The 27,935-nt window shown below is 43.5% G+C and overlaps 1 protein-coding gene across 4 annotated transcripts in view; it reads left to right on the forward strand.

Moving 5' to 3' along the window:
- ABLIM1 (actin binding LIM protein 1) overlaps nucleotides 1-27,935 on the forward strand; it is a 251,352-nt gene that overhangs the window by 48,769 nt on the left and 174,648 nt on the right. Inside the window, exon 1 of one of the 4 annotated variants that reach the window (XM_080687339.1) lies at nucleotides 14,946-15,070. The exons of 1 other annotated variant lie outside the window; for it this stretch is intronic. In XM_080687339.1, coding sequence (XP_080543465.1) covers nucleotides 15,037-15,070 — 34 coding nt within the window. In that variant the 5' untranslated portion in view covers nucleotides 14,946-15,036. Of the gene's footprint in view, nucleotides 1-14,945; nucleotides 15,071-27,935 lie in introns of those variants that run through there. 2 more of the 4 variants (XM_080687337.1, XM_080687348.1) reach the window with 2 other exon arrangements.

Below are 27,935 nucleotides of genomic sequence, written 5' to 3' on the forward strand. Positions count from 1 at the left end.
ACCACTTACTTTAGAGTCATAGATTTTAGTTACATGACAGTTCTTCTTGCCCAAATAAGTGTGTGTGTGTGTGTGTGTGTGTGTGTGTACATGCATGTATGTACATGTGGGAATGGTAGTATGTGCAGTTATTGTTATTAATTTGGGAGAGATGTAAGCTTTATGAGCCTGAAACTTAAAATTTGGGGATCCCATGTTAGGCAAAAGAATGAAAACTTATGAATACAAAATTAGGCCTATCAGTGAGTATTTATTTAGGAAGAGCAAAAAGTTACAAGAAATGTCAAATTTCTAAAGTGACAATGATGCCATAAAACACAGAAGAATAGTAGGCAGTTAATAAACATATGACCTTTAATCAGAAATTCACCGTTTATTTTCATGAGTATTGCTATTGCTTCCAGTTATCTGCTCGCTCCGGTTTGGGGATCTAAGCAAGGGGTCCCTCACTTTGCCCTTATGTATGGCAACATGTTTGTGGCAGAGTCTGGAGAGAGGACTGGGCAGGCAGGAGGAAGCCCTTTCAGGATCACAGGGGCTGTTTTTGTTTGTTCTGGTGATGGGTGAAGAGGTCTGGTGATGACTGCAGAGGGTGTAGCTGCTTTGGTGTCACGTGACAGCCTTGGCCTGGTGCCTGCTTCCGAATGAATGTGGCAGTCGCTGCATCACTTTCTCTAGAGGTAGCTCAGCAGCATGCCACGCTGCCATCCTTCTCGTAGGAGGTTTCTTTTCAAATGCCGTTTTCCTTGTGGCCAGCGAAGGCTTTAATAAGGCTTCCCCTCACCAAGACTGGTGAGCTGTACACGTTTTGTCTGCATCTCCACATGGGACAATTAAAGACCTGCTACTAAAACAGGCGTTGAAAACCCGATGAGCAAAGTAGCTTTGGAAGAACACGGAAAACTCTGTAATTAGTTTCCGATGACTGGGATTCAGGAAGCCCAGGGCAGTGGGGTTCATACCTTAGTAAATCTGCCATTAGGAACAGAACAGAACCCAGGCCCAAACTGGAGAACTCTGCGGTGTTATGGCCTCTAATTGCACTGTCCACATGGTGGCCACTGGCTATTGAGCGCTTGGTGAAAGAATATTTTGATATATTGGGTTAAATAAGATAATTATTATAATTTATCTTACCTGTTTCCTTTTACTTTTTTTAGTGTGGTTACTATGAAAATGTAAGTGACATATGTGGCTCCCATTAGATTTCTTTTTTAAAAAAATATTTTTGTATTGATTTCAGAGAGGAAGGGAGAGGGAGAGGGAGAGAGATAGAAACATCAATGATGAGAGAGACACATTGATTGGTTGCATGTGCCCCAACCAGGGCTGGGGATCGAGCCTGCAACCGGAATTGAACCCAGGACCCTTCAGTACTCAGTCCTGTGCTCTATCCACTGAGCCAAACCGGCTAGAGCCCATTAGATTTCTATTGACAGTGCTGGTCTCTAATACGCCACTCTGTATGCCAGAAAGTATATTAATGATGTCTTGCAGGCTTCCTGGAAGTCAAGGGAGAGGCTGTTTTGCTTTTCCACAGAACTGGGCAGGGTTTTTTAATTTGTATTTTTTTAAGTTGAACAAAACTCTGAACCATAATGAATCAGAGTAGCAGGCCATTCTCTTCCCAGTGAGTGGGAGTTAGGGATAACACAATCCCTGGGGGGACCTCACAAATCAAACAACAGAGCAAGTCCTCTGTCTTAGGAAAATACTTCCCCCAAAGGTTATCTCCTATAACCCTACTCCTTCCCATCATGACTCAGCAGTTGCCTGGGGTGGCTTTAGCCTCGGGCTTCATCACATCAGTGTCTAGAGAGAAATTGTTCTCTCTCCTCCTTCCAACACCAAGCCCTGCTTGGTACACTCGTCCAGGAAAAAATTAGGTAATGGGCTTGGAATAACCTGTTGTTCTTGCTTCCATATTGGAATGTGCATTGGCTCGTTCCTTAGGGTCAACTATGGTACCCTCATTGCCAGTGATGTTTGTGAGAATAGCTCCTAGTTCAGGATTTATTTATGGCTAAGGGTATCCCACAGAATGTAGACACTCGGTTGAGGACCAAGCTGGTACTGCTGCTGCTAATGCAATATTGTTTATGTAGCTTAGATGATAGACTGCACCTGTAAACAAAGGCTACCTGCATCCTTATTCATCAGGTAAACAAACCACCTAAAGCCTGTGCTTGAGAGAGGGCCTATACCTGAATCGATTCAACTCCCAAAGGTGTCCTAAGCCCTTGAACTTTGCTGTGCTTACTTCTGAGTAGTTAGTTTTCCTATCTCCTTATCTAGATATACAACAGATTCTGGTTGATGGATAATCAGATTCTGAGAGTGACATCAAGAAGGAGTGTACTAGTATTCTTGGACTTGAGAGTCAGGTTTGAAGATTTGAGTTTGACTTGGTGTTTGTTACATGAGTCTAGTCCTTTACAGTAAGCACTAGAGGCCCGGTGCACGAATTCGTGCATGGGTGGGGTCCCTCTGGGTGGCCTGCGGGGATCAGGCCGAAACCCGCAGTCCAACACTGCCTGCAGCTCCTACCTGCCGCTCCCACTCATCCCTGCCCCACTGCACCTGCCGCGGGCTCTCGCCCAATCAGTCCTGATCAGGAGAGGCTCGTGCTGCTGCAGCAGCACTTGCCAGCCATGAGCCTTGTGTCTGGTGCCCTCCTGAGGGGAGTGGCCTGCGGGATCAGGCTGAAACTGGCTCTCTGACATCCCCCGAGGGGTCCCGGATTGCGAGAGGGCGCAGGCCAGGCCGAGGGACCCCACTGGTGCAAGATCGGGGTCGGGGAGGGATGCGGGAAGTTGGCCAGCTGGGGAGGGACTGTGGGAGAGCTCCAGGGCATGTCTGGCCCATCTTGCTCAGTCCTGATTGGCCAGACTCCAGGAGCAAGCTAACCTAGTGGTCAGAGCGTCTGCTCCTGGTGATCAGTGCACGTCATAGCGACTGGTTGACCTGTCAACTGTCTGCCTTCTGATGGTCAGTGTACATCATAGTGACTGGCTGACCAGTCGACTCTCTGCCTCCCTGGTGGTCAGTGCATGTCATAGTGAGCAGTTGAGCGGCCTTAGCATATCATTAACATATTATGCTTTGATTGGTTGAACAATCGACCAGTCACCAGATGACCGGACACTTAACATATCAGGCTTTTATTATATAGGATGATGACTGTCTTGTATTAGATGTTTCAGGGTAAACCTGACCTGTTGGCTATTTGTCTTGGGAAATAACCCAATGAAATGTATTATCAAACAATTTGATTCACAGCCCGTCAGCCCGTCTTTGCACTGCAGTCTTCTGCTTGGAAAACAAGATATTTCGTACAATTTCAAACTCTTCATTACGATTTTTGTGTATTGAGGCTACCTGCATACATTAAATTTATATCTTAAATAACTTTCGTATTTTCTTGCCCTTTTCTGCTTCCGTGTGGCATTCAATATTAGAGAGACTGCTTTTGTTTTTTTGCCATCATGGTGCACAGCCTTTCTCATCAAGGTTCTGAGTCCATTTTGTTGAATGAACGACTTCTTACATTTGCTATGTCTCCTGTGTTTGCTCACCCCCAAAACCTCTCCAGTTCCCTTGTCCTTCATCCTTATTCATCAGGTTCAACCTCTGCAAACAACGTTTTTCAGGACATTCCCTCCAGTTTCCACTATTCGTGGTCTTTCCTTACCCTTCGAATACGCATCCTGCCCACCATGGACCTGTCCCCTCCTGGACCATGGCAAGATCCTCATGGGTTCCCACATTTGACTTTGAGATGTAGGATGATGTCCAGCAAGTCTGCTTGTTGGATTAGTATCCTAATCTTAACTCTTTGTCAGTAAATTACAGTTTAGTAATTGCTTTAAAACACCGCTCAGACTGGTTGGTTCCAGTCAACTGATTATTCTGCCTGTTGTTTTGTTTTAGCATTTTAACAAATTCCTGTGCTCTTGCCTAGAAGGCTTGAGCATGAGCACAAATACCCATCCATCCAAGTTACGGTACACGAAGTGCATTGCTGGCATGGAACAGATCCTTCTCAGCCCCTTCTTTGAGCTGATTCTGCACATGTTTAGTTGAAGAACTAGACCTGATGCTCATGAAGAATTAAAACTTTCTTCTTACGTCCGCACCATATTGTTTAAGCTACCTCAGTGAACGTGGAGATTTTTGGCACAACTACCCAAGCCTTTGAAAGATCCTAAGAGGGGTATACATGAAAGGAATTACCAAGCAGCTTTCCACTTCAGCTGATGAACTATTCATGAGTTTGTCTTTGAGAATCGGAATTCACTGTCATTGGGCCTGGCTCCTTTTGGAGTCTACAATCCACTAAATCTTTATCCTTGGAACCCATCTGCGGATTCTCTTTGTAGAAATAGCCTGTAACCAAATGTACTTTCACATTCCCAAGCTTGCCAGAAAAAAAGGCACTGGACACTCCACCCCACCCCCAGCCACTCAGGAAGGGAGAGACTGATTTGCCCCGCCCATTTTGTTAACCCCCTCCCCCTTCAGAATTACCAAAGGCAGGCTCTGCCTGTGAACCCCGTTATCGAAAATGACATGAAAAATGAGCCATAACCAATGAAAGGGAAGCTTAAAACGGGGCTTTAGGAAATCTCTGCCAATATGCAATGTACATCCTAAATTCTGGTTTATTAGCTGGCCAAAGCCGATTTATTCATAATCCCCATTTATGAAAATATTCTCCTGAGAAGCACTATATAATTACTTTTTTAGTTTATGTGGCTTAAGCTCTTGTAACTCCAAGGCACCTCGCAGATGTTATGAGTGTGTGTGTGTGTGTGTGTGTGTGTGTGTGTGTGAGAGAGAGAGAGAGAGAGAGAGAGAGAGAGAGAGAGAGAGAGAGAGAAAATAAGAGAGAGATTGTTCAAAACACTAAGTAACTGGAAAAGCCAAACCAGAGAAATGCCACATAAATTTCAGGTGGCAGGTGGCAGCCTGGATTTAGGCAGAGGGTCTCACAGGCATAGAGTATCCATATTATTCAAAAGTCAGTCTTTGCTGATCTAACCACACCGATGAGAAGTGGTTTGTTTCCTGAGAGCATAAGTTTAGTATCTTTTTTTGTGTGTGTGAATTTCTAGGCATGTGAGTATATGCTTTCATACTATTTCTAAAAAGAAAACCCACAGTTTTCCCCAGGGATAAAGATTTAGTAAGTATAGGAGTCAAGCTCATGCTAGCGAGAAGGCAAGAAGTTGCATGTGAGAAACTGATTCTCCAGTAGGGGGTGGCCCTCGCCCATGGCTGGGAACCTTCTGAGCTCTGTTCAAATGAACAACCTGATAAACCGTTTTAATTGAATAGCTTTTTCTCACAGAACATATTATAAACTAAGACCAAATTCAAAGAGCATTTTAGGGTGTGCGAGGTATAAAGTACAGACCTGGTGCTTTGGGGGCAATGAAGATGACTAAACCCTGACCTGCTTAGGTGTTTCTCAGGGCAGCATCCTTGCAGCCTTGAAGAGCATGGGCTGGAGAGACGGTTTGTACTGGGACCCTGGTGCTGCCACTGTAGGTATGGGACCTTAGGGGAAGCTATTTCATCTTTCTCAGTCTTTGGTTTCTCATCTGTAAAATGGGTACAGTAATACCTACCACTTCTTCCACCATTACTAAAAACATAGACCTGTTAAAAGACACACACAGAGGTAAGCAATCCCATAAGGTGAATGTGCTATGAATGAGGTTAGACACAAACGGTAAAGTGATGAATTTGGACTGGGATCAGAAGGGACAGCTTTAGGGAAGAAGTGGCCTTTGAGCTGAGTGTTGAAGGTGATAAAATTGTTATGATCAGTGGGTGGAGAGGATGTCTGGGAGGGGGATATGAAGCATTCCAGGCTGAAGAAGCATAAATAATTTTTATTTAGTTTATTTATTGCTAAGATTGTAAAGCTCATAGTATTTCAGTCTTTTCTATGTCTCATAACTAGTAAGTTTTATTCAGCATAAATTATATATAGAATTTTCCTATTGGGGTTTATGAGTGTCTGAATTAGTTCATCTTGGATACTCCCAAATTTCACATTTAAAATCAGTAGTGATATCTGATATAATTTTTATTTTAAAAATCCAAAAGTGAATTAATTGTTTAAATATTTTCATTTTTTAGAATGAATGGTCTGAGAACTGCTGAATGCTTAGTAAGTAAGGTTGTATTTTCATTGGTGGAGTTGACTTATTATTCATATGAACACTTCTAGTGATATTGAGTGTTATGCCATTTTAAAGTGTTTTTATTTTTATATATTGTTCAAAGTATAGTCATTACAGACCATTGGTTAAATATTTTAAAAATAAATAATAAATTGAGCTTCAAATACAAGTAAATCATTCTTCTCATTAAAACTTTTTAAATTCTGTAAACTCTTATTCTCAAGTTCAGCTTTACCAGATCCAAAAGTTTCACTCATTTAACTAAAATTCGTCCATAACACATTGGAATATCTATGGTATTTTAAAAATCCAGTGTTTTAGAAAGATAGCATATTAATGATTATATGCAATTTATCTTTTTTTAAATTATTATTAGCAATACAACCTTCCCTCACTTACATTGTGGTATTTAGGAAATGCTTGAAAATAGAAGACTGAAATCTTACTTTTTAGCTTCATTCAAAAAGAAAGAATAATAATAATTAGACAACTGAATCTTTAAACTAAACATACTAAAATTCTAAATATCTGATCATGTTGCTGTTGTACAAAGTTAAAATTCAGTGTATATTTTTTGCTCTGTATATGTTTGAATATTTCTACAATAAAAACTTAACAAAACAGTATAATGAACCTCACATACCCATCACCCACTTTCAACAATTACCAATATTCTGCCATTCTTGTTTTATCCAAACTGCCACTCGCTCTAGTCTTTTTAAGTTATTTTTAAGGTATAATTGGCATACATTGAAAGGTACAGATCTTGGCCATATAATTTTTACAAATAAATACATCTATGCAATATATAGTTCTGTCACAATATTGAACATTTCCACATCCCAGATATTTTCTTGTATCCCTTGTCATTGAATTCTTCCCTCAGACAGCCACAGTTCTAATTAGATTTGCTTCTTCTAGAATTTTACATGAATGGATTCATACATTATGAACTCTTTTGTGTAAGACTTCTATTGCTCAGCATAAGGTCTGTGTGATTCATCTGTGTTGCTGTATGTAGAAGTGATTTGGCCCTTTTCATTGCTGAATAGTAGTCCATTATATAGCTATACCACAATTTTCTTATTCATACTATTGATGGACCTTTGACTTGTTTATAATTTTTTGCTAATATGAGTAACGCTGCTTTTGAACATTTATGGAAATGTCTTTTGTGGATTTGTGTTTTTATTTCTCTTGATAAACATCTAGATGAGAAATTGCTAAGTCAAAGGGTAAGGACATGTTTAACTTTATAATAACACTAGAGGTCCGGTGCATGAAATTTGGGCACGGGTGTGGTCCCTAGGCCTGGCCAGCGATGCCAGGTCCCAGCTGACCTCTGGACCCTGGGCAGCACCTTGGCCCCCGCTCACACCTGCCTTGGCCTGGCGCCTCCCACTCACCTGCTCCACCATCCCGCCATGGTCCTGCTCTCGTCGGGCCTATCAGGGCCGGCAGCGCCTGCTCTGCTGCCTGCTGCCAGTGCTGAGTCTCCAGCACCCGCCATGTTCCGTGCTGCCCCCTGGTGGTCGGCACACGTCATAGTGAGCAGTCAAACTCCCGGTCTCCCGGTTGAATGACCCCCGAGGGGACAATTGGCATATTAGGCTTTTATTATATAGGGTGCCCTACCTTTTTCCAAAAAAGTTGTACCATGTCATAGTCTCACTAGCAATGTATTAGAATTCTGATTATTTCACACGCTCACCAACATTTCATATTTTTGTTTGGTAGATGGCATCTTATTGTGATTTTAATGTGCATTTTCTTGAGGGTTCATTATGTGAGAACTGTTTCACGTGTTTAGTGGCCATGTGTATATTTTTCTTTGTTAAGTGATTGCATCTGTAGAAAAGGAATTATTTTGTGCACTGAATGCACTGAATCTGTCCTGTTAGAAGAGAACGCTCAAGTATTATCAAGCATCTTCATGAAAGGACCCTTAAAATTTTTTTTTTTTGCTCAAAATTATGTTACTTTTTATTTTGTTTCAGATTTGCACTATGATTTTCTTACACAGATTTTTAAATTTACATGAAACTTTTAATTCCAATTCATTCTGTTTTGGCTAAGCCAAATGAATGTATGAATAACATCACTAAGGTCTTCCACACTCCTAGTCATACTAACTTGTTGAATGAAATCTATTTCCTGAAGATGTTTTCTTAGAGCCCTCTGACAATGCTCTAATTAGGACTCACTGGTTTTTGAATCTGTTACATAGCTGTCATTCTGGGATTCTCGTCCTCCACCTCCCCCTCCCGCCCCCGTTTTATTCTTAAACTAATTCTATATTTTCCTGGTATCTGTAGCTTTATGTTTGATGATTAATTTTTCCTTCTGTTTGAGTCAGTCTGTAAATAACAGGTGTTTTTGTTTTGTGTTGTTTGTTTCAGGAAGGGTGCTTGCGAGGTCCATGGAATCTCGCCTGTCTGAAAATGTCTCATTTTGCCCACAAGCTTCATTGACCTGGTATAGACATCCAGAGTCAACGCCGTGTTTTCCTAAAGGTCTCCTGACATCCACGGTAGCTGCCAAGTCTGATGCAGCTTGAGTTCCTTTCCTTTCTTGGAGTCCTGAATTGGTCTCTGATCGCTTTGGAGGTCTCCGTATCTTCAGGGGTGTGAAATTCCACTGGGACATGTCTGGCTGTTTGTCTTTTTTCCTTCATCCTATTCAGCATCTAGCTTGCCCTTCCGATATGAAAACCTATGTCCTTCTTCAGATCTGGGGCGTTTTCTTTTATTCTCTTCTCCCGTTTACTGTCTCTGTTCCTCCATCTCTCTTAATTCTTTCCTATTTTCTCTCTTTTAAATTTTGTTCTACCTGCTTGAAGAGCTCCTTGACATTTTCTTCGTAGCCTACTTGTTAAATTTCTTTTCTTTCTAAAATCATTTGTAATTTCCCCAAACTCTCTTTTTTTTTTTCTTATTGCTTCTTTAATGTTTCCCCATTTTTATTTCATGGATACAATGTGTCCTCAAATACGTTACAGAATATGAACCAAATTTGTATTTTTATTTAGATCTTTTTCTGCTGACTGAATTATCTGTTTTCTCTAGAATCATGGGCTTGTATTTTCATCTTGGTCCCATTTTGTGCTGTTTGTTTTCCTTAAATGTCTAGTCATTCTTGGTATTTTTTCATCTGTGTTAATGAATTAATAGAGGGATGGATAAGGAGATTTCTATTTGAGGAATTAATTTTCCCTTCTGTTTCTTTGCTGGTTTTGTGCTGCATGTGCAGGAGGTCTCTAAAATACAGTCATCAATACATTTAATAATATGTTGATCCAAGCCATTTTTACCTTAAAGCACTTACTGTATACCAAAGAAATGGCTCCATGATCTTTTAAAACCCCAAGAAAGATTATGGAATTTTATAGTCATATGAAAAAGTTTTGAGAACTAAATTTAAAATTGATGGCTCAGTGGTTGAGTATTGACCTATAAACCAGGAAGTCAGTTTGATTCCTGGTCAGGGCACATGACCATGTTACTGGCTTGATCTCCAGTAGGGGGCGTGCAGGAGGCAGCAGATAGATGATTCTCATTACTGATGTTTCTATCTCTTCCTCTCTCTAAAAACAATAAAAACATTTTTTTAATTGATGATGTAAAGAATAGCTAAGTTACTAAATTGAAAATTAGGGCAATCCAAATTAACGAGGTTTATTAGACTGAAGGATGCGCATAGGTTTTCTCTTTAGTGGTAAATGTTGCTCGCTCTTGGGTCTTGTTCTGCTCCAATTGGGTTAGCCGCCCATGAGCCCAGAATGTCTAATTCGCCCTCAGAGGCCGTTTGCACACACCTCGTGTGCAGCCAGCACCGCCTGACACGCTCTCCCTGTGCGGGTTCCCCCTCCCCCTCGCTGACATTTGCTGGTGCTGCGGCCCCGGGCTGAGTGGGCCGGCCGGGCTGGCTCACCTCCTGGCTGGCCTGCTGCACAGGACAGCTGTCTGGAGGCCAGTGCCAGCTCCCAGGACCCGTCACCTCACAGTCAGGAGCCTTGGCCCGGACACGAGAGGCCTGGGGGCTGCCAGATTCCAGCTCTCACTCCAGTTCATACTTTTTAGTAGCTGTGCATATCTGACTCAGAGGGTTTTATAAGTGCCACTTAAATGTTTTAAAAATCCACCTCAAAGTGACCTTACATAAGCTCGTGATGGGTGGGGGCGGGGCAGAAGCTAGGCTGTGTGGGTGTCTCGTGAGGCCAAGAATTGTTTCTCTCTGACCCCATCCACCAGAAAAGGGAAGGCCTGACCTGGAACTCTGTGCTCTCCCTCCCCCCTTCAGCATGCTCCGAGTCTCGGGTCCGAGAGATTCAGATTATTGTGAATTCTTGTTCTTACTGAACCCAGACTGGGCGAGGAGACCTCAGCACAGCCCTAGGACTTGGTGGTTGTGGGTAAAAAGACCCACCGGCATCTGTATGGATGAATTATGTCCTCCCAAAATTCTTATGTTGAAGCCCTACCCACCTTGGACCTCAGAACATGACTGTATTTGGAGATAGGACCTTAAAAGAAGTAATTGAGTTAAAATGGGGTTGTTAGGGCAGGTCCTAATCTAAGATGACTGTGTCCTTATAAGAAGAGAGTAATTGGACATGGAGGAAGAGAGAGAGGTACCAGGCACCTGCACCGACAGAGGGATGACCCTGAGGACACAGCGAGAAGGTGGCCGTCTGCAAGCCATGGAGAGAGGCCTCAGAAGCCCAATCTGCTGGCACCTTGAGCTTGGACTTCTAGCCTCCAGAGCTGTGAGGAAATAGGTTTCTGTTGTTGAAGCTGCCCACTCTGGGGTGTTTTGTCATAGCAGCCCTGGAAAACTAATACAGAATCTTTAGACAACCAGTTCTGATTCTTCCCCTGCTGCCCTCAGGGACAGAGGAGGGAGGCACAGCTTCTAAAACCCGTCTTTGACTTCGTGACACGGGTACTAGCAGGGCAAGATTTTCGCTAATCCAGCCCAGTTCTCAACACATTGACATCAGAGACTGTAAGTAGGAGAACTTCACAGGTGTGTGGGGAGAATGTTGTGTAGGATGGTAGCTGAGATATGCTGATAAGCACCAGTTGTCACAAGTGAGGGCAACAAAAATCTGGAAGTTCTGGTTTGCCAAAGAGCCTGGCACCCCAATAAGCTGTTGACTTCCCAGACTGAAATTTGAAGCCCTTTGCTTTGGTTGTGCAAAGCCTCACGAAAGAGACCCTTCTTTTCCTTTTATCTGCGCCCCATTTCTTCAACGTTATTTGTTGAAAGGCGTTTTTAGGGGTGTAACAGGCAAGTTTAGGAAATTTTAGGAATGGAGGGGTCCATGGAAAAAGCACAGGGCTACAGAGCTGCAAAGGGTGCATTTCCATAGAAAAAAGGAGCTGGGAGCTGCAGAAAATATACATTTCCAGAATAAAGAGAAGGAAGCCCCCCATTCAGAGAGGGGAGAGGAAAGCCCAGAGGGAATAAGGAAACAATAAGGGAGAAGAAGGAGGGAGCTCTGATGTTGCTATAGTGACCAAATCAGAGGTGACAGTGACCAATCAGAGGGGATGTCAAGGCACAAAGCTCTGCAGCCTTTAGAAACGGTAGAGAAAAGGGACCCAGGGTGACTCTTTCCCCCTCCCCACGTGGGACTCTGTGCTTGTTTCTCAACAAATTTCCACCTTTTACCACCTTTTGTCCGTGGTTTCATTCTTCGACTCCCCTGAACAAGAACCCGGGAGCCATCCTGCCCAGGGGACCACCACGCGTTCCCCCGTATCGTTATCACGGGCAATGTCATCGGAACACAGGTTCAGGGAAATGACAGATCAGTACCTGACCTTTTCCCTGTGTCTTTCTCGTTGGGTCTAGGTTCCTCTTCCTTATTGAATAGGACCTTTTAAGAAACTTAGTTTTCCTCTTTCCCAGTGGAATCGTTTTTCTCAGGGAATTCAATTTGCTTGACATGTCTGTCCCTTCTGCTTAGTTTAAAAGATGAGGGCGGGGCCCTGCGCATGTTTTGTTACTGAGAGCTGCTCTTCTCCCTCCCAGCCTTGTCATAAATTGCATCAGGCCAGGCCCCGTGTCCTATTCTGTCATCGCAAAGCAGACCTAGGCCGGCCTTTCAACAGAACATGTTGTCAGACGTGCTGTGTGCCTGAGAACGTGTGGCATCTATGTTATTGGGGCGTGGTACCCTCACGGGGACCGCACCCCAAACAGAGCCAGGCGCACTGGCCTATCACGCCCATCCAAATAGCAGACCCAAATGTTGCCAGGCAGAATTGTCCTCCTCAGACATTCTGTGTGGCCTTTAAACTAAGCCAAAGAGACAGCAACTTCAAGCAAATTGAATTCCGTAAGAGAAATGATTCCATTGGGAAAGAGGAAAACGAAATTTCTTAAACGGTCCTATACAATAAGGAAAGAAAGAAGAACGCAGACCCTTACTCGATGTTCCCTAAACTGCTCTGGCTTTAAGATTTCTCCTCTTCGATGCTGTGAAATAAATGATCTCTAACATCCCTTCTTGCTCTCTCCTTCCCTGGAGCAATGTTTTCCAAACTCCGCTTTGTGGGAAGTTAATATTTGTGCTGGGGGCGGGGGCTTGCTGGTCAAATAAATTTGGAAAGTGCTTCTGACCTTATTCTTTTAAAGTTACAGGGCACATGCATAGTCATGTCTCTGAGAAGACCACAGTTAAGAAACCTGTTTAATGGTGTTTAATCAAGCATTTCTCAAGTACCGGTGCCTATGCACTTTGCAGCATTTCTTATGTGTTAAGCGTTCTGGCTGACAGTTGCTTTCCGGGGTGCATGGTGGTGTAAGGACTTCTCCAGGCTCCTAAGATGACTGAGTTGCCTCAGGTGAAGAACACAGAGCAGTATCTCTGATTTGCAAATGACATTGGAGGGGTATCATTGCCATTTGATTAGGAAATAGTTGTGTGTTTTCAACTGTGTGTTGAAGCGGTTGGTTTCTGGAATCTAATACATTGCCAATCTAACTATCTCTGGCTCAACCAATAAGTCAAATTTGGGGGACCGTGACTAGGAAGGAACTCCTTTATTGGCTAACTGTTCAAAACGTCAGTTTCAATATTGGATTGCCCCTCGCACCACACCCCCTCCCCCCCCCCCCCCCCCCCGCCTTCCCTCACGGGCCGCCCTGCCTTGGAAGAAGCCAGGGACTGGTGCAAGTTGCTTTTAAACTAGAATTCTGTATTAGCCCCAGAAAATAGCTACAGCACTATGTGTGGGTTCTTCTTCCCCCTTTCATTTCAAGTCAGGTCTGAATGATAATCAGATTTCAAGGGAGCAGGAAAAACTGGCATCCCTTATGTCCAGAATGAAGGCTCAGGGGATAAAAAAAACAACAACAACAAAAAAAACGCAACTATCAAGACTTCCGTTCCCTCCTTATGGTAAGAATCCCGAGACACGAACAAAAAACACTGGGGCTAAAGCAGGGACTTACTGTCAGGCAAATGCTAAGCATCAGGCGCAATCAGATTTCAATAAATGCAGCGGGCCTTTGGCAGCCGCCAGCCTGTGACAGCTCTGCAATGCCAAACATGTTATCAATGAGTCCTCCAGTCGTGCGCCTTCATCTGGCGCCTGGCGCTTCAGCCAAGTCAGGAGGACCTTATCAGGGGCAGAAACTTCCAGGCAGTGGCCTGGCCTGGAGCGGGGAGGCGGAGAGCCATGAGTCGGGCTCTCCCCAGAGCCGTTTCAAAATAAAACACCAAAAAAACCACCCAGACAGGAAGAGAGTAAGCTGGGAACGTTCCGTCACTCAAACTTTACATCTAAACCATGTGACTGCATAGTCTGTCAGTGGGGCGACTGGGGGAGCTGCGATTTATGTCTTTATTGCAGGAATGACATGATCGCACTGAAAACAATGATGCCAGTTTCCGTCTACCTCTTAGCCCATACCCGTCTCTGAGGCTGGAAATGTTTTGACCTAAGTGTCTTTTCCCATTTAAACTGTGTCTTTACAGCATTTCCAGTTTGCAAAGCTCCAGTGTTCAGAAATCACAGGGAGAAACTTTGGACTGTGGGTGGCGGGGAATCCAACCCCGCGGCGGGGCATTGCTGGCCAGGGGAAAAAATGCCTCTTTCCTGAGCCTTTCCGGATGAGGTCATTGTTTGCAGACAGCCTGGGCCTCCTGTGAAAGGACTCAGCGCCCAGGCCTTGTCTCACCAGCATTTCGTTCTGGAACAACATCTGAAGCCACGCTGGACACTCAGGGTGGTAGTAAAAGGCAACTCCCTGTTCACAGCATTTTTGTTAAATCCCAGTATTTAAAAAAAATAATAATAAAAAGCCCATCTGGAGAGATGGTAATTCATTAAACGAAAAGAGGAGGCAGGAGGCATGGGGAAACCCATCCTTTTCTTTCTTTGTCTCGTGTGTTTGCGTCATTGTGGGATGACAGGGACCAAAATCTGGACCCCCGATTGTGCAGAGTGGAGGAGAATCCGAGGTGCATGCTGACAGCAGCCTCCAGGCCGGACAGTTTCTTACAGGTGTGTCAGCAGCTGCTGCGGTCTGTAGAATAGGGAGGAGGCGGAGCGGGGCAGAGAATAAGGGTTTGTGGGTCCCGTACATGAAGAAGGAGCTAGCTAGCATCATGCAGGAAACTCCTCATTCTTCCTGAGCTACACTGTGGCACACCCTCTGGGTGGCACACCCCTCGCTGGAGCCCAGCTCAGCCCACAAACTCCTGGGAGGCAAGCCAGGGCCCCACCAAGCCTCTCCCTTGAGGAGTGGACTCTGTCCTGTGCGCCAGCTCCTGGTGAAGAACCCTGAGGTCCCAGGGCTGTGCACGCCTGTGCCCGGGGACGCGGCTCAGCTCATGGACCCCGAGCCTGCTGTCGGGGACGACCAAGGTTTGACGGTCCATTTTGTAACTCGCATATGTCCTGTCTGACATAGACCATGTCTTTCAAGATGGGGAGGGATGCTGGGGCTTGTCTATGGTTAAAATGATTCTTCGCTTATTATAATATGGTAACACTCTGATCTATGTATGTGCACGATACATATTTGTATAAAATGCATATCTTATAAGTCAACATATTTACAGATATGAATATAATGGGAATTTAAAATTGACATGTCTGTTTTGTAGCAGGAGTTGGGCTGTGTTAGTTACATTTAGGCGGCGTGGTCTGTTGGAGCACTTTAAAAAGAGCCTTCGGTGACTGTGGGGAAACCCCTCTGATTCTACCAGTATTTCTGCTCACCTGCTCTTTTTCTTACTGCCCCCATTCCCATGACAGTACCTGTGTTAACACAGCTTTGCAATGAATTCTTTCATCCACACTGGGTGCTTTGTATGGACTTGGACGCTGCCCCCGGAAGGCTTCCCCTACAGTTGTCTTTGACGGGCAAGTTCATTCCCTGCTGAGGCTGGCTGGCTGCAGGCATGGCCCAGAACCTCCTGCTCAGATCCCCAGGGACCGCAGGCAACACCCGGCCTCAGAGGCAGCCCAGTGCAATCTTGCTGGCTGTTCCATCAAAACCAGCACACTGTGCCTTTTCGTGCTGTTTCTTTTGATATGAGGCCCCTTGAGAGAAGAGATTGTAACTTATTTTGGTTTCTGCAAAGTAAGCGGGTGGGTAATTCCACGTAAGGCAGACAGGCTTTGTATGTTCCCGCCCTCACTTCTGAGTGCCTACTCTTCTCAGTTCGCCAGGACGGAGCCCAGCTCTGCTTCCCCACCCGGGACTGGTAGGGCTGGAGCCCGAGTGCGCTGCACGGCACATGCACACACATGTTGAGAGGCACAGGAGCTGGGGCTTGGCACACTCTGCAGCTGATGAATAATTCATGGTGGCTTCTTGTGCCATAAAAGTTTCTCCTGAAATGGAAATTATTTTAAAAAAAGGATGTGGATTGAAAAATCTAGAAATGTGCTTTCGTATTTATTGATCTGCCTCCATCATGTACTGGGAAGACAAAAGTTGACAAACATCAGAATCATAAAATTTAAAGCTGACAACAGGCCCTGTGTGGGCAGAGAGCCGAGAACTCTGCCCCGACTTCTCCCTCCCTTGTCCTTTCCAGGTGTAACATCATCTGATATTCACACAAGGCCTCCGGGTTCCTGGACACACTCTGTGCTGTCCTGGAAGACAGAATCTGAATTGTAATGGTAGCCCGGTGCGTGTTAATTAGCAATAATATATTACTTACTGGTAGTTTGAGATTGGAAACTGTGATTCAAGGACTTTTTCTAACTGAAAGGGGTCTTAGAGATAAAATTAGAATATCTAATGATGTCTGTATGTCTATTTGAATAAATTTGAAACCCTCTGTTTTCCTTATACTATAAAAGGAATGGGTTTTAGTTTTCATTTCTAAGAAAGATAGGGAAGGTTTTAGAAAATCCTACAGAGAGATTATAAGTAAGCAGAACAAGTCATACATCTATCTATATCTATCTATATCTATCTATGTATGTATCTATCTACCCATCTACCCATCTACCCATCTATCCATCTATCCACCTATATACCTATATCTATATCTATGTCTATATCTATACCTATACCTATACCTATACCTATACTATATCTATATCTATATCTATATATCTATATATCTATATCTATATCATCTATATCTATCTATGTCTATAGAGAGAGAGATCAAAGTGGAAAGACAAGAAATTTTATTTCTTTTCTCTGCTTTTTACTGCTCTCCCTTTTTCCCCTCCATGGAATATAGTTAAGGCATTTGAAACCTTTCCATTTGCTGCCAGCTGGAACCTACAGGAAGTGCATCCCTGGAACACTCCCCAGTTGACTTGAATCTCAGTCATAATGAAATTGGAAGTTGGCAAATTGTCCAGGCGCCCCTTATGTTTGAAACACACGCGTTTCAAACAATCCTCTGCATTGTTTTAAAAGTACTCTCCATAGGGAATATTGACAAAGTATTTTACTTACCTTCTTTTAGTAGATGGATATTTTGAAAGGGTATATAATGAATAAGCTTGCCCTCTTTAACGAGAGCCCATCCTCCGGTCCCTCTCCGGCCGCGCCTTGAAGGCATGAGCTGGTTAGTTAGATGGCTGTTGGTGTCAGACTTAGACTCAGAGATCTACTACCTTCTGCTCTAAAGGATATGCTTAGAGTGAGTCTTTACATACACTTCGTTAGGGCATATGAGATACCAGCCCTCTATTTTATAGTAAAATCTAACTGCTGACATGTACTTCTCCATCACTGACATACTTCAGAGGTTGGAGTGGTAGGTAGGGTATTCATTCAGAATATGGGAATTTAACAAAACTTGTCTCTAAAGGCCATTCATTTCTAAAAAGGGGGAGGGGGAGCGCAATGTGCTGATGAGCACTTTTTAGGTTTCATGTGAGAGTGGAAGGCTGGACAGGTTTTTCTGCTTTAACAGCAGTTACAGCTGCCACTGCCAATGAGCTCTGCCAAGGTCAGTGACCAGTGGGTCAATTAGAGCATAGCATGGCAGGGACATGCCTGAGGACCACTGAGCATCGGGTTGGCATAAACCAGTTAACAGCAGAACAGGCCTTGCCCCACCAGTGGTTGAGCGCTGACCTATGAACCAGGAGGTCACGGTTCAATTCCTGGTCAGAGCACATGCCCGGGTTGCAGGCTCAATCCCCAGTAGGAGGTGTGCAGGAGGCAGCCTAACAATGATTCTCTTTCACCCTTGATGTTTCTATGCCTCCTCCGTCTCCCTTCCTCTCTGAAATCAATAAAAATATATTATAAAAAAAGAACAGGCCTTGAGAGTGAGTGCCTGTCGAGTCTCCCTCCCCCCACAGCCAGCATTCACAGGTTCCCCACACCAGGCTTCCTTGAAGATCTTAAGGGAATAGAAACTCCCCAGGCCCAGAATTACTCCCCTTTATGATGGAATGGGAGCCATGCCTCCTGCTGACCTGTACATTGATGTGGTTTAGAGTTAGAAGGTGAAGTGGATGCACACTGCTCTTGGAAAAATGTCACCCTGAGCATCGTACTGTTTGATGGGAAGCACTGTCAAATAAGTAGAACTATAATTGCTAATATAAGGGGATGTATTTTCCCCTTATATGATGGGATGGTACTATTGGATAGGAAGCACACCCCACTGACTATTTTTAAATGGTTTAAATGGTTTATTCTCCCTATTTTTCACATATAAGGTGTTTCTGGCTATGTGAATACTCAAGTTGCATACACAGGTTCCTGACTTTAATTACCCATTTTACTTGGCCTCACCCATGTCTTTATTATTATTATTCATTATTACTGTTATTACTTTAAAGGCACTCTCACTGCAGTAGTCTGCCTCTAATTGGCAGCTTCATCAGGGAGGGTGCACCGATGTGTCATGGAGCCCTCCTTGGACTTGGCATTGGAGCAGCTCGTTAGCATTCTGTCTGTCGTTCATTTACTGAGCATCTTTCCGCAGGTGGCAGGCATGAGCTAGGTGCTCTTCAGAATAAATCTCTGTCATTTAGAACCTATCACCTTGGAAGGACCCCTGGCATGTACGTGCCAAAGATGTGCTGGGCAACTCACCAACACGGGAAATTAGTAAGGACCTGGGCAGGGTGAAGAGGGCAAGGCTGGGAACACAAGATGGAAGAGACTGCGGTCACCTAAGCAGGTTGGGATGCTGGGGGGGAGGCTGGGGAGGGGAGGGGAGACCTGGTGCTCCTTGGGGTATAGATGACCCCACTGGCTTCATGGGTCACACTTTGACCACAGGTCACTTCGTACCATGGCTCCATCATGAGGGCAGGGGGCCTCTGCTCCTCAGGACCCCTCTCTGCCCCTCCTCACTGCCAGAGCCACAGGGATTGGGATGTATTTCCCCCTTTCGAAAATGACTACTCTGGTGAATTTCAAAGTTATCTTCTTCCAATATAACTGTATAATTGTGGGCTTGCAAAAGGAAAGCATCTTCTTTCTGAACACAATGTCAAGCTCTTGAGTTCTAGAGACAGAGAGGTTTGGTTCACATCTCAGCTTTGATACCTACTAGCCATGTAACCTGGGGCAAGTGCCTTAACGTCCCCAAGCTTCAGTTTCCACATCTATAAAATGGAGCTAATAGTAGTACCTGCTTCATGCGCTTGGGAAGATTAAGTGAGGTTGTCTAAAACCCATAGCACAGTGCCCCGCCTGTGGTAATGAGTGGCTTATATAATTAGCAATTATAGTTCTACCTAAGAAATCCAGACGCTTCCCAATTATTTATATTATTGCGTAGTGCTTTGGAATCCGAAGTCTTGATTCTACTTCGGTTATTTCATTTTAATATGTATATTTTATGTTGCTTACTTTTTATTATACAAATTGTGGCAGAATAAGCTTTTATTATAGAAATTTAAAACATAATAGGAAAGGCAAAAAGTTCTCCTCGACCACCTTTCAAATGTAGGGAGTAACGACTATTATTGGTTTTAGCTATTCATTTCCTTTTCATCAATGTAATGCATGTTCCTAGTTTTAAAAGTCAAACAGTGTCTTCTCCCATGAGTGGGAGACAAATGAGTGAGTGCCAAGGATTCTAGTTTTTCTGTTCCGACTCCCTGTGATGACAGGAACTGTGGCATCTCTGTTACACAATGGGGCCTTTCTAAGTGGGACATTTGACCTTCTTATCTGGCATGATTGAATAAACTTGCAATCTATTAAAAGGTTGAAAATAGATCTAATTTGCTCTGTGTGGGGGAAATAATTAATAGTGCTCGAGAGAGGTCTGGTAAGCCCCTAGAACAAGAGTCAGCAACCTTTTCCGGTAAAGAAGCAGACGATAACATTTTAGGTTTTACAGAATATATTATCTATGCCGCCACTACTACTGTCTCACCCTTCTCTCCCCTCTCTCTTTCTAACCCTTTAAAAATGAAAAACAAACAAAAACAGGCCCAGTCTTAGCTTGGAGCAAGACAAAAGCAGCGTGTGGACCATAGTTCGTTGACCCCTGCCCTAGAACTAACTAGAGGAGCGGAGTATGCAATGAATGGTCAGGTGCAAATGGTTCAAATGCTTGAGGTCACTATTCCCTGTCCCTGGCCTACTCATCCACTGGCTGTAGGCTCCATGAAGGAAGAAAGTGTCCAAGCCATTCATCACTGTGAATGTACAGTGCCTGACACAGAGACACAATAAAAATTGATCAAATGAAAAGGAAAAACCAAATAGTATGGTAAAGCTTATTTAGAAAATGGGCAGTTCCTTGATCCATCCCCCATTCCTAAGTGCAGCTCTTTTTCCATCTATTTCAATGGTTTCCTCTGACACCTGACACAGGATGGTTTTGAAAGGTAGGTTCAGAGTGCAATTCTAGACTTCGCACTTTAGACGTTACCTATTGTGAAGAATGTTGAAGAGTTCAATCCTCATCGTTTGTAGTAAATCGATAGATCTGTGTATATTGAGAAAAAAATATCGAATGGCCATAGGAGCATCTTATTTAGAGAGATGGCTTTAAGTACCAGGAGAAACAGCTAGAAAGAGCTGAAGGAGTTGCCGCCTCTGTTGCACCCCACCTCCACATACAGGGAAAGGGACGAGAGATCTTCCAGGTTGGCACAGCACCTCCTGTCCTCTTCAGTGTCATTGAGGGTTGGTGTCCTGGCAGAGAGAAGGGGAGGGGAAAATGAAATTTCACTCTTTACCATGTCAACCCACCGTCCTCTTCACTGTTTTAGCCATCTCTTCCTTCAGCCGGTCCCTACAGCCCCCAGCACCAGGCCTCTCCCCACTTGCCCCAGTTGAAATCTCCCCTCTGGGCTAAGTTTCAATCTTTCCCTCTTTGCTTATGTCATTCATTGACTTTCTAGCTCCATAACTGTGCCGACATCTCTTGTCGACAGTTGTTCCACTCTCGCTCTTTGGGATTTTGCGCAGGCACGGAGATAACACGTGTTCACAGCACGGTGTCTAACCAGAAGCTCCAAGTTTCTGTAGACTTTGGTACTCAATTACTGTCTTATGCTCTAATTATCCCACACTTTCTTTTATCTCCTACAACAGAAATGTAAGTTCAGTGATGTTAGAAACTATGATTGTTATATCTTTCCGAGATCTCAGTAATGATTAGTTAACTTCTTCAGTTTTCCCTTGAGGGTTCCAAAAAACGTTCTACAGTATTTTCAGACAGGGTACTCTTGTATCAGTTAGCTATAGCTGCTTCATAAACCGTCCCAAAATTCAGAAGCTTAAAGCAACATCATTCTCATTCCTCATGAGTCCACTTTGTATTCCATGGTCAGCTGCTGTGGGCTGAACTGGTGGGCAGTTTGAAGGGCTTGCCCTATTCAGGGATAGCTCTGTTCCACGCATCTCTCATCCTCCTCTTGGGACCAGCAGGTTAACCCAGCCATGTCCTCCTCACATTGAAGCAGAAGGTCAGGAGGTCAAGCAGAAACATGCGTGATCTGTTGAGTGCTAAACTCAAAACTCCCACACGGTCACTTCCTCCTTCTTGTATAGGCCAGAGCAAGTCACATGGTGAAGCCCAGTCTCAAAGTGGGAGGGGATTGTGACGTTCCTTGGCAGAGGGGTTGGACAAAAGGGAGGTGATAGATTGGGGCCACTGCTCTACCCTACCATCTCTGCAGTAGCAGTAGCATTGGCATGAATGAACACTTCCTGAGACTCATGTCCAGGTAAGCTGACGTTTTTCATTTTTGATTATGAAATTAAAGCTATGACCCTCAGGGACCTTCCTACCCATACCTGAGGAAATGATCTCAGATGAAACCAATGAATAAGATGTTTCTAGAGCAAAGAGCTAGCCAATAGAAGATGTGAACACTGTGTGTGACTAGCCTGAAGCTAAGCTTTTCTGTAAAGAACAAGATAGTATTTTAGCTTTTGTGAGCCAAATGGTCTCAGTTGTGATTATTTAACTGTGGTTGTAGCACAAAAGTGGCCATAGGTTATACATAAATGAGTGGACACGACTGTGTTCTATTAAAAACTTATCTGTAGCCCAGCCAGCATGGCTCAGTGGTTGAGCATTGACCTATGAACCAAGAGGTCGAGGTTTGATTCCCGGTCAGGGCATATGACCAGATTGCAGGCTCATTGCCCAGTGTGGGGTGTGCAGGAGGTAGCTGATCAATGATACTCTCTCATCATTGATGTTTCTATCTTTCTCCCTCTCCCTTCCTCCCTGAAATCAATAAAAATATTTAAAAAAAAAACAAAACACAAAAAACCTTATTTGTAAAACCAGACAGAGGAAATTAGTTTATAGACCACTGGCCTAGAATATTGAAAAGAAGAAGAGTCCGTTATTAAAGACATTTTGAAAAAGGATCAATGGTTTCAAAGGCAATAAAGATTAGCTTAACAAGATGAAGTCAGAAAACTGTATGGTCATGCAATAGATAAATGTTCCAACAGGTTAAGGTGCTTCAGTGGGAATGAAAACTCACCGCTCTTCAAAAATATTACTTGCTACAGATTGTTTCTGAAAGCCTGTTTGAAAACATGTTTACTGAGAATGTTAACATTTTTGTTTAGCTGGAGAATGAGGAAAAAAAAGGTTTAGAAATAAAATGAAAGAAATACCTAACTAAAATGATTTGATTTTATGCCACTTAAAACATTTTATTTGACCTGTGTGACCTAGATTTATATAAAGGAACTAACGGAATTAATAGGGATGATTTATTTTTAAGTATTTAAGAAACAATATGCAGGATTCAAAGGGGTATTTTTCTGCCTCCGTTCTATTTCACTTAGATTTTACTTAGAAATCTTCATGTTTCCCCCCCATATTTGAAGATAGGAAGAAAGCTCAGAAGACTGTTAGAAAATAAAGGGTGATGTTTCATTTGCTAGAAATCATTAATTCCCATTTGTTCAGTTACAGTCATCCTGTTGTCCAGAGCCTGCACTTCATATTTCTTCTGATTAAGTCCAGATACTGGAGCGTTTGTAATATCGCTTCAGGAAAGATGGGAATGAGGAACGCCCCTTGGATAAGAGTCTTAATTCTGTTGAAAGGTTTCTAAAGCCTCTTATTTTTCTCAGGGGTTTCTTGGATTTTCTCTCCTGAGGGAGATGTCAGAATACCACAGAAAGGGAGTCCGGAAGATATTGCTCCTCCCCCCCCCCCCATTTCAGCATTGTTTACTGAGCTCACCTGTCACTGTTAGGACCTGGGAGTGCAACCAGGAACATGGTCGCTATGATCCTTCCCTTTGCGGTGCTGAGGGACCAGCAGCAGCCATAGGCAAGTAGATCAGAGTGTCAATCAATGTTCCAGGGGTCCCAGAGGGAGGAGCTAGTCTCCTCAGACATAAGAGGATCTTTCCCAAGGTAACTACCCTTTCTCTTGGTTTTAAATGCATACAATTAAAATAAAACCACACATGCGAGGACGTAGAATCCTCCATTCCTAGTCATTGTACCTGAGGTTAGCAATAAAATTAAAAGGAATTCTTGAGAGGTTTTGAGAATGCAATAATTTGAAAACCCCTAAGTTTCTTGGAAAAACACCATTTTTCCCAGGTAACATAATCACTTAAACCCACTTTCACTATTACTGATGATCTTCTTCTCTTTTTTAATTTGTTATGTTCATTATTTGTTCTTCTTTTCTTGAGAAGTTCTCTTTCCTCTAATTCAGCTCATTTATTCTCTTACTGTTGTGTGTTGAATTGTGTTCCTGTAAAATATGTTGAGGTTCTAACCTCCCTACCCACCCCCTTCCCCCCCCCCGCCCCGCCCGCCTGCCCCGCCTGTGAATGGGACCTTATTTGGATAGAGAGTCTTTGCAGATGATCAAGTTAAAATAAGGTCACCAGCATGGGTCCTAATTCCATGTGACTAGTAACTTTATAAAACATGGAAACGTGGGTGCAGAGACAAAGATAGAGGGGAAATGATGTGAGATTCAGGGAGGGAACCAGCTACGAGCCACGCAACCCCTGAGGCTGCCAGAGGCCGGGGTGGGGCGGGGGCCGGGGGGGGGGGTGCTGGAGAAGATTCTCCCTCACACCTCTCAGAAGGCACCAGCTCTGCTCACACCTTGATCTTGCACTTCTAGCTCCAGAACTGAGAGACAATACACGTCTGTTGTTTAAGCAAACCCATTTGTGGTACTTTCTTAAGGCAATGAAATGAAAACATGTATAAAGTCATTGTAAGCATCCCAGGAGCTAATGTATGTAAATAAATATGAAGAGCAGTTCCTATAGTATTATTTGTGTGACAGTGTACGTTTCGGCCTGAGAATCACCAACATGGGGCCATCCACCAATGATGACAGCTCTTCAATGACTGTGGGTAGGCGGGTACCCCGGGACACAGGGAACATCCAGTTCTCACCAAATAGACAAGGACTTGCTACCATCATGTGGTAGCCATGAAGAAAGCCTCGTGTTCACATAGCAAGAGAGCCCAGAGGGGGATTAAGTCAAGGATCTGCGAAGAAACTTCCCAAGATCCAGCCTTGCCATCAACTTGCTGATGCTCTGTCTCTTTATGAGTAAGGAAAACTTATTTTCAGCCTCTTTATGGCTCTCGAGTCTTCATATAAATTTCTGGTTTGGAAGGTTTCAGTGTGTCGCTTTTCTGGCTCCTTCACTTCCACAGTAGCATTAAGAATCACAATAATTAAGATAGCTAAAGTCTTTGAGCGCTTATTATGTGACATGTGCGTGTTCTGTCTTTACCTGTCATGCTCTCTTCTTTAATTGTCTCAACAACTCTGTTATTATCTTATTTTACAGAGGAGAACATGGTAGCTTTCAGAAGTGTCTTGCCTCAAATCATGGCAGATTGAGACCTTAAACCCAAGTCTAATTTCAAAGTTTATTCACTCGCTACCTCTCAATTCCATGGACACAAAGTGACAAAGAATACGAGATTTTTTTTTTATAGTTAAAATGTACATTTAAAATAGTAACTACTCAACTTCTTCTCAAGGATTGAAACCAAAGGTGTATACAGAGTTCCTTATAAGCTATGGTTTGCTCACCAGCTAACCTGCTTCATCTTTTTAATTTTTTCCCTCTGAATACATTTGCCTCAATTTTTGCCCTTAAGACCTCTTTTTATTTCCCCAATAAAAATTTAAAAGCAACTCAAGGGATTTCATCTTTAATGGAAACAAACAAACAAAAAAAAGAGTCAAATAAATATTAAACGCCCACTATTGGCCAGTCATTGTAATTGGAAAAACAGTAGCTATGGTCCCTGCTCTCATGCTGCTCCTTCCAGGTTTTTGGAAAGACAGGCATTACACAGGTAGTTGTATCATTGTAAACTGTGGCAGCATGAGAAACTATTTAGTGTAAGAATCCATCTAGGCAGGCTTCACAGAGGAAGTGACGTATAGGCTGGGTCTGAGTGGTAACCACAAGTGGACGTGACAGTGATGGGAGCCACAGGCTGCCTGGCGGAGGGAAGAGTGTGTATGAGGTCCCTGGCTGATGTGAGAACATGGTGCGGCGCAGTCCGGGAACTGAAAGATGCTCCTGTGACGGGAGCTCAGTGAGTGAGGACGAGGCTTCAGGAGGGGAGGGCGAGGATGCTTGTTCGCCCAGGCCATCGTAAGAGGCCTGTCCTGTGCAAACCAAACACTGAAGGATTGCAGTGCAAGTGAAGGTGGTAAAGGTCTCTTTAATAAAAAATGATTACAGTAGATCTGAATGGCCTGGTGGTGTTGGTGGAAAGATTTTTTAAAATTGGGAAATAAAAGGAAATAGGGCCCAGTCGGCATGGCTCGGTAGTTGAGCGTCGATCTATGAATCAGGAGGTTGTGGCTCGATTCCCAGTCAGGGCACATGCCCAGGTTGCGGGCTCGATCCCTGGTGTGGGGCGAACAGCTGATTCTCTCTCATCACTGAGTTTTCTCTCTCTCTCCTTCTCTCTTCCTCTCTGAAATCAGGGACTAGGGTCCAGAAATCATCGCACACACTCTGACTTACAGCAGAGGAGCGGAAAGGATGGGCTTTGTGATCACGGGTGCTGGGGCCATTGGCTGTCCATCTCACACGCTTTACAGACATTCCATTGAGGCAGAACATGAAAAGTGAAGCAACCCGGCCTCTTGGCTGAAAACGGGAGAATATCTTCATGGAATAAACAAAGATTTCTTAAACAGCGTCTAAAGCAGTCACTTGCCAGGAAATAAAAAGCGTTACTAAATTGAATTTTATTAAAATTACGAGTTGTTCATTAAAAGACATCATTAAGAAAATGAATAGGCGAGCCACCATCTAAGGAAAGGTAGTTGCATTATGTTGGTCTGAAAAAGTACTCAGATCTAATATATATCAAGAACTCCCACAGATCAATAAGAAAGAGGCCGGTTAGCCATACTTCACAAAAGCATATACTTCACAAAAGAGGATATCCCACAATGCCAATAAGCATGTTAAAAAGAATCTCATCCTCATTAGTCATTAAAATGCAAATTAAAAACCCAGTGAGATTTTATTAATCATTATGCATCTGTCAGAACAGCCAAAATTTAAAGGACTGATAACACTAAGTATTGATGAGGATGAGGAACAACTGGAATTTCGCGACATTGCTGGTGGGAATATAAAGTACAAATGAGGAGAAAGGAGTGTGTGTCTGTTGATGGGCTTGTATAATAATAGTCCTGGCAGTTTTATCTGTCATAGCCCCGAACGGAAAAAAACAAATGTTCCCAAACAGGAGAATGGATAACTTAGCTGTGGTGCATTCTGTCAATGGAATGTTACTCAACTAAAACAAAAACTACTGATAGGACAACATGGATGAACTGAACAGGCGTCATACTGATGGAGGAGGACATACTGTGTGAATTGTCTTGAAGTTCAAAAGCCAGCAACACTAACCCACTATGGTCGGTCAGAATACGAGTGAGCTGGGGGGAGGAGGTGCCGTATTGATGGGTACAAAGGAACCTTCTGGTGTGTTAGGGATGTTCTAGATCTTGATCTGGGAGGTGGTTAAGTGGGAGATTTGTGAACTTTACTGCATCTAAGATACATTGCAATTAAAAAGTTAACACTAAGAATGATTACAGTAGCTTTGGATGATATGGTGATACGTCTTCTGAAACTAGAGTCATAAATTGCATAGGTAATGTGATCTGAACTACATAAACAATTTCATTTTTTTAAAATAGAAAGAAAACACAAGGAAGAATTAACAGTGGTTTCTGGATGGTAGGCTTGTGTTACTTCCATTTCTTCTCAGTTTTCAGTATTTCCCAACTTTAATGAAGTGTATTAATTCAACATCAGAAAATGAAATAGAAGAAACTATAGCTGAAGAGATATTTGACATAACTTGACCCTCAATTAGAAATCAAGTTCGAAATTTTAGGAATTAATAGCGATTCAGAGAGGAGCAAACTCATGGGGCTGTGAGCTGGGAAGGCTTGTAGAGCGGTAACCCTAAAGGGGTGGGGGACAGCATTCAGGGAGGATGTGGGCTGGGGGGATGGGGGCGCTGTTGGTCAGTTAACCTGTGTGATGTTTCCTTGGGCCTGTGTTCCTCAAGCTGACTTTGTTTCTGTTCACTTCATGGATTCTGTGGTCCTTCACACATATAGTTACTTTTCCTCCAACTCTAACTTTATCATTTTAAAGCCATTTGTAAATCGTATTCTTAAAAAGCTCTTTTCCTACCCGTTTATATTGTCAGCCATTGCCATTTGCTCTGTCTTCTATTTTGAGGCTGCCTCCCCACCACTGCGTGTCTCCATATGCCACTGGGAGTCTAAAAATTAATTGTGCCAAGCAGTTCTCTCCT

This window comes from Plecotus auritus (genome assembly GCF_963455305.1).
Source record: "Plecotus auritus genome assembly, chromosome: 9".
NCBI lineage: Eukaryota > Metazoa > Chordata > Mammalia > Chiroptera > Vespertilionidae > Plecotus > Plecotus auritus.